The sequence below is a fragment of the Strongylocentrotus purpuratus genome, unplaced genomic scaffold, assembly GCF_000002235.5.
Source record: "Strongylocentrotus purpuratus isolate Spur 01 unplaced genomic scaffold, Spur_5.0 spur5_contig_816, whole genome shotgun sequence".
Classification (NCBI taxonomy): domain Eukaryota; kingdom Metazoa; phylum Echinodermata; class Echinoidea; order Camarodonta; family Strongylocentrotidae; genus Strongylocentrotus; species Strongylocentrotus purpuratus.
Window position 1 is genome coordinate 2,395,854 of NW_022145520.1, and position 12,573 is coordinate 2,408,426.

General features: G+C 38.3%; 1 protein-coding gene across 1 annotated transcript; it reads right to left on the minus strand.

Moving 5' to 3' along the window:
- Nucleotides 1–4,256: 4,256 nt before the first annotated feature.
- On the minus strand, nt 4,257–12,573 carry LOC115921719 (zinc finger MYND domain-containing protein 12-like). Its single transcript, XM_030979726.1, has 7 exons — nt 12,409–12,573; nt 11,243–11,387; nt 10,369–10,540; nt 9,350–9,519; nt 6,591–6,837; nt 5,607–5,752; nt 4,257–4,904 (listed from the first exon to the last, which is right to left on the minus strand). Exons 1-7 carry the CDS (start codon nt 12,513–12,515, stop codon nt 4,755–4,757), a joined length of 1,137 nt encoding a protein of 378 aa, XP_030835586.1. The 5' UTR covers nt 12,516–12,573; the 3' UTR covers nt 4,257–4,754.

The following is a 12,573-nucleotide window of genomic DNA, read 5'->3' on the forward strand; positions in this document are numbered from 1 at the left end:
TATGACAAGGCGTGGTTCATGGCATCCTTTTCTACAAGGTCAAATACAACTTCAAGTGCAACACACCCTGTAGCTGCAAATGAATCTCTACACATTGATATTTCTCAACTGACTGAGCCTCTTGATAGTCAATCACCGCTTACAGAACAATCAAGTGATGATGAGACTAGCCTCCACGTCCATTCTGATCAGAACAGTGATACACAACCTGAGGACGAGCAATCTTTGGAGTCGATTACTTCAGGTGCAACTTTTGAACATTACCTTGTTTCGGATATTGAACAGCCTATGGCAATGACAACTCCTAGTCTAGACAATTCAGGTGGGAATTCCAGAGTCCATGGAATTGAACAAAGTGAAGGAAGCACTAAAACTTCTGAAGGACCTGGTGTACACTCATCAGCCAAAGCACTGAAGAAGACAGTAGTGCCAACCTGGGCAGCCACCAATTCCTTACTCGTTCAGGCACAGCAGAAAGGAAATGAATCCTTGACAAAGAGTGCGATTATTGCTCCTCTGTTACGCCGACCTCCCACTGACTATTCATCTCTCTTTACAATCTTAAGTCTTGCTCAAGGGATATCAGCTGCTGTGGTTGGTCCTCATAAGAAAACAGTCATCACCCTTGATCTTGATTTGTATGAGAGAGCAACCAAACTTCAATCTTCCACAGGGAACAAGAACTGGATTCTTCGAATTGGTGAACTCCATGCCTGCTTCGCATCACTGCATGCAATTGCAAAATATCTCAAGGACAGTGGCTTGGAATCTATTAGCATTGAAGCAGGCCTCTGTTCCCCTTCAACGATCCGCCAAATATTCACTGGAAAGTGGTTCAAACGTGGTATTGAATTCCACATGACCAACATCATGGCGTGCTATGATCTCCTGTTTGAAGCATCAGTACATCATGAGCACTTGGACAGCATGATTAAGAAATGCGAAGAGCTTCGTAAAAAGTTACACGAGAGAGATAGTGACATTAAACAGGTTTTTGAGGAGGTAACTTCGATGATTAAAGAGCATTATCAAACCACAATCATCCAAGAGAATGACGAGATGGCAACATTCTTACCCAACTACATGAAGCAAGTTGAGAGTTTACTGCATGTGATTCGAGCTAGCTAGCAGACAGGGGAACTGGGAGCTGCATCTCGCTTCCATGGAAGAGCAGGTCAAGTACTACTTTGCACATGACTTATACAAGTATGCTAGGCTCGTGCCAATCTACCTTCTTCAAATGCATTCGCTGAAGACATCTGATCCTACTACTTGGGATGCACTAAAGGCAGGGGACTTCATGGTCACTAAATCTGGCATCCCATTCACGAACCTATTTGTTGACCAAACATTGGAACAGCTGATCAGGGAAGTGAAAGTAGCTGGCGGCATCACTGGAATAACACAAAATGAAGAAGCACTGGGTAGGTTTTTCCTGATTGCCCCTGAATTGGTCATCCTCATTCAAGACTTCCAAGATGCTTACTGTTGTACCACCAATGACTCTCAAACTACGAAGGAGCACTATCAGCTCAGTGGTTCTGTGGCTCTTCGCATGCACAGAAATTCCTCAACAATCAAGAAAGCAATCATACGACACTGCGAGGGCAATCCATTTGAAATCAGGTCAATGAAGCTGATGAATATGGTATCTAACATGCAAGTTCCTGAAGCTTTCAAGGAGGACATTCTTGAAAGAGATGTAAAGGGAAAGATCATGTTCCAAGAATTTGTATCTGACAGAACAGTTGAGTCATCGGCCAAGAAATCTATCTGGGACCCAATGAGGAAGGCCAAACTGAAGACATTCAGCTCTTGCAGAAAGAAGACACAGTGTAAGATTGGAGCCAAGCTCGTCAAGCTAAGAGAGGATCGCCAACTTCTTGCAAGATTTCTCGTTGTTCAGCAGTCCAGACCTGGAATGATACATTCACTGGGTGACACAATTGGAAAATATGAATTTTCTGTCATTCCTAGGTCGCTATTTACCTCAGATGGCCTTCTCCTTATCCCATCAGACAAAAGCTCTTTCATCCATGCCATAGAAACCTATGGAACTGAACCGAATAGTCAGTCTGAAGACCAGATCAATGAGCAGCAAGATTCACCCAACATAGAGACATCAGGAGAAGACAAGAAAACAGACAAACTGTGCATCATCGATGCCATGGCAGTTGTCCAGGCCATAAAGAAGTCCCCATCAATGGTTGACTGCTCCGACTTTGCTGCTGCTTTTGTTAGGAGCATAAGGAAAATTGCATCCCAGTACGATGAAGCACGTGTTATCTTTGATAGATACATTGATGATTCCCTCAAGGCACAGACTAGAGGGAAAAGGACTGCAGGTATTGAACCAGTGAAGTTTGATATCAAGGACAATACCAACATCAAGCTCGTTTCACTGAAGACTCTTCTGTCTCACAACTACACCAAGTCGCAACTGACAGAATATCTTGGAAAGGCTGTTCTGCATGAGTATACAAATAGTAGCAAGAACGTTGTTGTCGTCTACGGAAATGCTACATATTCCAACAAGCCAGATATGTTTGATCCAGAACTCACCCATCACACACAGTCATGAGGAAGCGGATACACTCATCCCATTGCATGTACTGGATGCTACCTCAAAAGCAGCAGAGAACATCATAGATATTGATGTTTATTCTCCAGACACTGACGTCTTTGTATATCTGATGGATCTTTGTTCTACACACAATGTCTTAGGTCGCCTTTGCTTCATCACTGGAAAGGGAAATGCGAAACGTACAATTGACATTGCTGAGAGATGTTCTGCAGTTGGTAGCGAAAAAAGCAAAGGTTTGCTTGGTCTACATGCATTCAGTGGTTTCGATTGGGGTGGTAAATTTGCAGGCATCTCAAAGAGCAGATGGATCAAGCAGTATTTGGGCCTTGACCCAGAATGTGACATAGTCCATGCATTCCAAACATTAGGTGAAGAAGACTTCAACCAGGAAAGTGTGTTATCAGTCTTGGAAGACTTTGTCTGCAAGGTGTATGCTAGAAACAGCAAAGCCACAAAAGTGAGTGACCTTAGATGGGAGTTATTCAGGGCAAAAAATCTTGAGGCAGAAAAGCTCCCACCAACCCTTGGATCCTTGACACCACACATCCAGAGGGCAAACTTCGTAGCCAGAGTCAACAATTAGGGATACAAATTTCCAAAACCAAAGCTGCCCCCTCTAGATGGAAATGGATGGGAGCTTTCCCCAGAAGGAACATTCAGTGCAACCAAGTGTTTAGAGCTTCATGCGCCGAAGGCAGTCATGGAATTGGTCAAATGCTCATGTCGGAAGGAATGCAAAAGCCATTGCTCTTGCAAGAAGAACCATCTGCCTTGCACAGCCCTATGCAAGTGTTGTGACTGTGAAAATACACAGGACTATGATGTGAATAGCCCCGATGTTGACTAGGTGAATATAAAATTGTAGATTATAAGAAATTGTTGTTTCAACGTCGCAACTAAACTCACATCCATAAGATTAGTTGTCATTTTAGACACAGTTGTAAGGAGGTACATTTGGTAGACATTTGGTCTTTGAAATCACAATCGCATGATTTATCAGTCTCAGGTTATGCCATGCATTATTATATGTCATTATTCAATTCAACATATCGCAATATAAAGCAGGAGTTGACTGCCGTGATTGATTCTAGAATCACATGCCTTCCAAAATGATTGATTTCGCATTTTAAGCGCTCCAATACCCAATATGTGTTACAAATCTGAAATACCATATTATGGCGGCCATTTTGAATTTCAAGATGGCGGCTAATTAGAATGGTCATCATTAAACGAAGCATGTATTTCCTTTTAAAGCATGTATATCATCATAATGATGATACTATAACAAGTTTTAACCTTTCCGTGCACTTCTAACTTGATATTCAAGTTGAAATAGGCTTAACAATGGCGGCCATTTTGAAATTCAAAATGGCGGCTTATCCGGAACAAAGCACAATTTCATGGAAATTTGTATTACTATATCAGACATCAATGCCATGCTTTTTATCCGAAATTTGAACCTTCTATGATGTCTATAATATGAAATAATGCTCAAAATGCAACTATTTATGGTGGCCATTTTGAAATTCAAAATGGCTGCCCAAGACGTGGTCGAAAAAAATGGTACCAAAATTTTTTAGATTCAGCACCCCGAAATTGACAAAGTTAGCCCAAAAAATCAATTTTGGCACGATTATCTCACGGGATTTCATAGTAGCCTCTACTAATACCAGAAGTGAGAAACTATATCTCCTATCAACTGTAACAATGTTTGCTCAAATTGATTTTTTTCATAAAAAGCATAGCCAACTATCTTCAGAAGTACTCAATCTTCATGGTTAATCAATATTATGGACCCAAAGTTTATGTAATATTATATGAATATGGTGTCCATGTAACGCTGGTAAGAAGAGATGTGTATTAAAGCAAAGATTTTGAAGAAAAGCAATTGAAACAGGAACGATTCTGGCAGGGCACTACTATATATATATATTCATTGCATACAAATCTTCAACAGAAATTTCATCTTCTATGTGTAGTAGAAGATCTCATACCTAGGTTACATGGACACCGTCATATTTTTTGCCCCAACTTTATGGAATGACCGTACACTACATCAAGACATCAAGCTTGAAGATTATTGGTCACAAAAATGTCAGAAATGGAGTTACAAGAATTTATCACCCCACCAACATCATTTCAAGGTCGGAATAGAATAGGTCAAGATGTTTTAGTAGCCACCAGCAAGGAAGCCTTGCTCCTTTTGGTTAGGTAATTCACGCAAGGCCTGACTGAAGTTTGCCACGTGACCCATCAGCTCTGAATCCTCTTCACCGGACGACTCCATCAGCGCCTGACATTTTTCTGTGAGGTCTCTTGCCTGTGAAAGATAGCAAAATAGAAAGGAATATGAATTGTTTGAAAGTCCTTCGGTTCGTAGAAGCATGAAGAACTGTCCCGTCGGTCAAAGAGTAAAACATTACTTTACTTGGTCTCTTAGACTACTTAGACTCAATTACATTATTGATGCAGTGCCCGCTCTTTTTATTTTGATAATCATAATAATAATAATTAGATCAATTAGCGCAGCTACTATATGAATATACTCTACTGCAGTGTCTCTTGATATAGCATTTCGACTTTAATAATAATAATCATTTTATATACCATATAAAGATTCTAAGATTAGTCTTAGTCATTTTCTGCTTTCGCGTACAATGCAAGGACGTAGTGGTTGCGCTTGAAGTTAACAATGGATAGACATAGAGTGAAGTGTGTAATGCTCTTAGATGAGTAAATTTTCCTAGAGTCTACAAATAAATATATTTTTAAAGCATATTTTGTTAAAATGTCTCTTTTTGAGAATTGACATGGGGATGCATTCATAAAAGAAATAGTGACTGTTTATTTTCTGGGTCACGGGAAAAATTATAGCTCCTCAGTGATTTCAAGACTGCACTATTTCCCCTTGACCTGGTTCAAGATTACATTGGGCAATAGTTTTATTAAACTGCCCCATCAGAACCCTTGACATTAGTATATCATTATTACTACTATTATAAGGGGATTTCCCCATACTCACCCTTGAGTATTCTTCCAGTAAGAAGTACAGCATCCCAAGGGCGTGGCAGACCAGCGCCATGGTAACCGGATCTTGAGGATTGCTTTGCTCTCGGATGTCATGGATGGAATGTAAGACTTGATTGGCTTCCGCTTCTTGCGCTTCATCTATAGATATAGACAAGATTCAAACAGAGAGTAATAAAAACGTTAAAAGAGAATTAAAAAAAATGTTAAAGAGAATAACAAATATGTTAAAAGAGAATTTAAAAAACGCTCAAAGAGAATAATACTAACGTTCAAAAAGAATAATGAAAACATTCAAAGAAAATAATGAAAACATTAAAGTGAGTACAAACTATACATTTACATATATGGTTGGTTTTCTGGAAATTGTTTCATGCCTATCTGTAGTGACAGATAAATTCACTGGTATAAAAAAATAATTAAAAAATTTACATCCCATCAGTAAGTGACCATGCACAGGTGACTGATAATGCAGATATCCGCACCAAAGTGGCAATGAAAGGTTACAATCTACTTTTGACCGATATTCAAAATTCCTTCAATTAATTAAATGTACATTGAATATAAATGATTAAACAGTTTCGGAATATCACTAATGGAAAGATTGCATAATGATGTCATACAATTTCATGAATTCTAATCAATTTAATCACAACTGGGATTTTTATGTTCAACAACTTAATGACATGACAAACCTTTGCAATTTCATAATATATGCCCCAAAGATTCATGACAAATAACCTCAATAAAGGCTAGAAATGTGGGATGGGTGGAAAACGAATTAGATTTTGCAGACACTCATTTTTTCATCCCTACACTTTATGATTTTATCAAGTCACCCATGGCTTCCAACAAAAGCCTTTTTTATCATTATTTAATTTATTTTACCCCCCAACCCCCCCCCCCCCACCCCCAAAGTCCAAAATGCCATTTTTACCAACCTGATCCCAATCCTACCAAGTACCAAAGAGGGTCTTACCTAATGACTCTGGTTTAGCTTTCTTCAGTTCCACCGCCACGGCTCCTACCCCTGCTGGCGTTTCCGCCCGATGGGTGCGCGCCCTCACCAGTCTCAACAGATGGGTGTGCCAGATGTCCGTTACCCGCCCATAGAGGGAGTCTGCAATGTCCATGTGATTCTGACGGAAGAAGACGTTGGCCATGTGAAAGTAGCCGCCCGAGGTTCCGATGTTGTCCGTGCCGTACTGCTCTGAAGCATTGAAGATCTGTGACGAGAGAAGTTATGAATTAATCGTATTATCATTGGTATTTCATAAACTTTTATTTTCTTTGTTATTAATGACGGAATAGATTTTTTAATACAGGGGTTGAACAGAAATAGTAATTGCAATAATATATATTCAGGGTGGATGTTTGAATGAAAATTTTCTTGAGGGAAAATAAAAATTTCCCTTTTTTATTTTTAGTACAGAGCAAATGGGAGGGGACCTTGGCAAGACCATGTCACAGAGTTACCAATTTGTGTTTGGTTGAATCAGGGGCGTACGCAAGATTTTTCCGAGGGGGGGGGGGGTTTAAAATTTGAAAATCACGCCAAAAATTCCTTAACAACTCGGCCAGCCGGTGAATAAGTCGGGGGTTTGACCCCTGAACCCCCCCCCCCCCCCCCCCCCGTGCATGGTCTGGGTTGAATCATCGTTTGTACCTCTTTGTGTATTTTTTGTTATTAAACATTTGCTCTAGCAACTTGTAATTGCGTCATTTTGTCAATGATACAGGGTGAATGCACGGGATGTCATTGGGTTTTAGGACAGGACTATATGGTTAAAGGTTAAAGTCAGTGTTAGCGTATATAGTGTTTGGTTCAGGGTTTAAGTTAGGAACTGGTTTGGTGGAGGATTTTGACGACAAAGCAATTGTCACCAGAAAATCATAGACCCCTTTTTCATCTCTGCTAACCCTTTAAAAAAAATTATGAAAGGAATAAAAACATGGGAATCTTTGGTAGTTTGGAGTTGAATTAAGCATGGTGATCCAGGAATATACATGTATGTTTTAAGGAACTTGATGGGCTATTTTAGCAGACACTTAAACTAAGTTGAAACCTCATGAACATGCTATATGTGTCTGTAATTAACCATTGTTAATTGCAATCACCATCATTACTGTTTCGTCCCATGTAGCTTCTATAGCTAATGAGTCTTAATCCCTTATTAAGTGCATGCACTACTAAATGGGTAGTAATGAAAGAGAACCTTCTTTGTTCTATTCAAATGCGAGAGCATCCCCATGCTAATCTGTCCCTTTGAACATGGTTTCCACACAAAGGCCTTTGTGCTGAACATCTACACACACTCCTCTTAATCATACTTGAGTGGATAACCTACATTTTGCCATATACAAGGCTCTTGTAATGAGTCTCTATATTTATGCAGTTTTTCTTCTGTCAGACGAAGTCAAAGACAGAATGTGTAGTGGTTACGGTAATGCATGGTCTACAGAACAACACGTTTCTCAGCATGCTAGAATTAAGATTGCTCTAAGGAATAAAGAAAACTAGTAAGAATTCATCAATTTTCTTGTAGATACTAATGTTTAAGACCTGCACATATGGACGGAAGCTTCCTGTTTGGTTGGTTTCACTGTGCCAATAAATATCCTGTATATTTCTCATATTTTTCCCACATTCATAGGAATAAACTCAGGGTAATCACAATATTAGCATTAATTCTATTTTTTTTAATACAAATTGTATCCTTAAACAATTAATTCATCCACTCATGCATGGCCATTTGTTAACTGCACATATATTCACAAAATAAACATGAACCAGGGGCGGTATTCTGAAAACAATGTTTTTTTCTTCCATGTTAGGGTAAATAATGTAAATTGTCATAACAAACTGGAATTGCACAGAATTAACAATTCTGATTGGTGCTTTAAATAATTTCTTTTTGATTATATATGTGTATACGCAAATATCACATCTGGAATTATTTGGATGTTTCTTTGTTTCTGGCGATATCAGTAAATTGATGACCTCAATTAAAAGTTGTGGGTCCCGATCTCTACAGTGAATTGCTGTCTGGTCTTATTAATCTCCAATAAGTCTCTAACTCATTTTATTTATTGTTCATTAAGATTAATGACAAATTGGTAGTCTCATTCCCAGTTATATCCAGCCTGTTTGGTCTACTAGTACTATCCATAAGGTCTTGATGATTTTCATTGTTCATGACTAAATGATTATTACACCGAATGGGTAGTAGACTTTCGACCGAATGGAAATTAGACCAAATGACTATTAGCCTAGATAGTTATTAGACCAAATGATAAGTAGACAAAATTATTATGAGACCATGTAAGCTAGGTGTAGACGATATGGGAATATAGACCATTCGGGTAGTAGGCGAACCAGTTGTATATATAGACCAAACGACAATAAACCATCCCTATCACACCAGGGGGGTGTTTCACAAAGATCCTAAGTTGAACTTATCTTTAAGATGGACTTAACAATTATGGAAAGCCGTTAGCATCTTTGAAAATTATTTGTAAAAGTTACCGGTATATTAAAAGCAATAAAATGATACCGGTAATTAAAATCATTCATATTTTCTGTTTGTATCAAGGAGATTTCATGAAAAGTCTGAAACACTTGATTTTTTCCTAATGGCTCTCCATAATGTTTAAGTCCAACTTAAAGTTAAGTTTGACTAAGGATCTTTGTGAAACAGACCCCAGGCATACTCTCAGTAAATGCAGCATTGAACTTACATCGTCAGCCAGGTTCCTGAGCGCTTCTTCGTAGTTGCCTTCTGCTGCGTAGAGCAGTCCCCAGTTGCGGTAGAGTTTGGACTTCATGGCATGACTGGCATCGGGCGTCTTCACCACCGTCCACTGAGCTTGGGCAAGGTATTCCTCGGCTTGCTGGAGCTTGTGAAGCCCTGCATCATGCAACATGAAATTAGTAGTGAAACTTTCAAAATTCAGAACAACTTCCTCTTCTACTCTTTGCTCTGTTGGCATCTTCTTCATCCAAAACTAAAGCTGTTATGACTGTATTTTACCATTACCATAATTGTCTATGATTATGATCCTTTCTTTTTCTTAAAATGATCTGTAAACTCTTACCAGCGAAAAACAAATTTCAGAATGGATGATAAATGCCTAATTTCAATTACACATGACAGAGAAAATTGTAGACTCCGATTGATAGAAGAAAAAAAAAATTGAGATGGGTAGATTACCAAATTCCAGGAAAAGAGTGGAGCTAAACTAGCTCAATTACACATGACAGAGAAAATTGTAGACTTTGATTGATGGAAGGGAAAAAAAGAAAAAAAGAAAATAAAAAAATAAAATTTGAGATGGGTAGATTACCAAATTCCAGGAAAGAGTGGAGCCAAACTAGATGTTGTTTGTCATACTATGATACAATGCTTGTGCATGAGAGAATAATATGGTAGTATAAAATGGAGACATATATAATGCTGGGAAGTGTTTCACAAAGACTAATATCCTCTTTAAGTTCATGCTACTGTTAGCTCTCACCATTGTGATCTTTAGATGATAATTTTTCCTTTAATAATGAATTATCAAAAAAATGTAAATTCTGTAGATTTGTGACCATGATTTGTATGTCCTTGATAGACCAATGCCAGTAGAAGGTGATAGCAAACAGCGGCATGAACAGCCTGCCATAGTAAAGTCCAACTTAAAGTTGATCTCAGTCTTTGTGAAACACCCCCCTGGTGAAGAAAAAGTAAGATCACTGTCGAATGAACGGGTCGTACCAATGCTTGCTTCAGCCAGAATGAGATACGAAGGAACCAATTCGATGCTATCCAGCCCGTGTACATCGATGCTGAACCTGAGAGACTGCATAGCCGCAGGGACCGCCTGCTCGTGCTTGCCTTCAAAGAGTAACTTCTGGCCCGTTGTTCTGGTCAGTTCTATCATGTGTTCCTGGAGAAATTGAAAGAAAATTCAGATTGACAGTAATATGGCAATGTCTGTAGGTCATATCATCTTACTGATAAACATGTAGAGTGAAGATCGGTGTCTGATCGTTAGTGGAGTAAAAAATGATCTCCTATCTGCAGACTTTCAAGAACATGTTTCACAGACTATAACCCTTTTGGCCTAAAAAAGCAAGTACAAAATGTGAAAATAGCCATAAAATATTAGCGCTTAGAGACTTAATTGTAATTCGCGCTATACAAAAGCGGAGTATTATTATTGTTATTAATATAATCCTGCTTTTGGCATATCAAGTATTATAGACTCTCAAAATTACCCTCTTTTTTGCGTAATTGTCTTATGTGAGTCGCAGCTTCCCCTTTGAAATCCCTTAAATTATCCCTTTTTGCACATAAACTTCCTCAAATTTCTTTCTTACATCAACTTGATACACAACCTGTCTGGACACACAACGTCAGGATAAACATATTTCACGGAATCACCAAATATTGATCTGGGCCCGTTGCACAAAACTTACCATTTTGATGGTAACTTTGCCATCAATGGTAATTACCATGGAAACCTTGATTTTGATTGGCTGTTGAACCCTGTTACCATGGTAGTTGCCATTGATGGCAAAGTTACTACCAATGGTAAGTTTTATGCAACAGGGTCCAGATAAGTGGAGTACCAGTGGTGAGATCTTACCCTTCTCTCGAGCATCTCGGCTTCCTGTTTCCTGCGTTGCTCCTCTGAGGAGAGGAAAGATACCTGGGTGGTTCTGAGAGGGATAAGAAGCTGACAGATCTTCTCATGGATCCCTAGCCAGTCCGCTTGCTGGTGCTCCACTCCACTGTGAAGGTAATTGCAAAATATTTCAATATCAATAATTTGAATTTGTATTTTAAAAATAATTTTCATTGAGAAAACAAGAAAATATAGATCCATGCAAGTACAAAGCAAAACAGAGCCTAACTAAATTGCACCAAATTTTTCATTCGCAAACTTGTCATTTTTAAGGTCATAATAGTATAATATGACCTTAAAAATGCAGTCTGGGCCTCTGGCTAGAGTTCCATAATAAAGGAGCGAGTCACTAGACTAGAGAGTGAAAAGAGGCTGTTACTTTCTGAAACGGTTTACCGTACTACTGTGAGTCTAGATCTATTTTTTTAACATTGTGCAAAGAGGAGAACAAAAGTTAATGCAATAATATGGCCGAGGGTCGGAGGGTGATTACAGAATTAGCATAACGATGTCAATCATGATAATGCATCGTCATTGGGATTGATAAGCTGATTATCTGTCACAAAGCAGAAAGTCCATCCTGAGTGATGATATTTAGATCTAGAACTCACACAATAACAAAATTAAACAAGACATTAACGACTCAATCAATGAGTAGATCTAGGCCTAACGACTAGATCTAGATCTAATGCTTGTTAATATTATCGTTAATTTGGTTTTATTATTTTTTTTTTTAAGAATAAAATTCAATATAGGTCTAGAGTCTAGTCTAAGAATATTAATAGTCTAACTCTAAGTCAGAAGATCATGAAGATGAGAAAAAAGAAAAGAAATATTAATATGAGAAACAGAACAGTGGAACATCAAACAAATCAGGTAAACATGCACCAAAATATATGAAATACCTAAGTTTACTTAGATCTACTTAGACTTTATGTCTATTCATATTCGTGTCAAATTAAATAATACATCATTACATGATGATAGTCTGTGGTCCTCTATCTACGGAATTGCGGAATAACATATAACTGGCCCAGGGGCTTACACGAAATACAACGTGTGGGACATAAGTGAGATGAAAATGCGAAAGTACAGCAGTGTTTACTTAACATTTACTTAGTACTCACCAGTAATACGTTACTCTGCATCTTGTACATTGTACAAAAGCTGGTTTCTGGCAAAGTTCACATAACAGCTTAACACCTTTTGGATTTGATAATGGATTTAGCGTCATTTTAATATATTTTTAACTCGAGATTCGTAATGTTTACAAATAATATTAGCAGACTTAT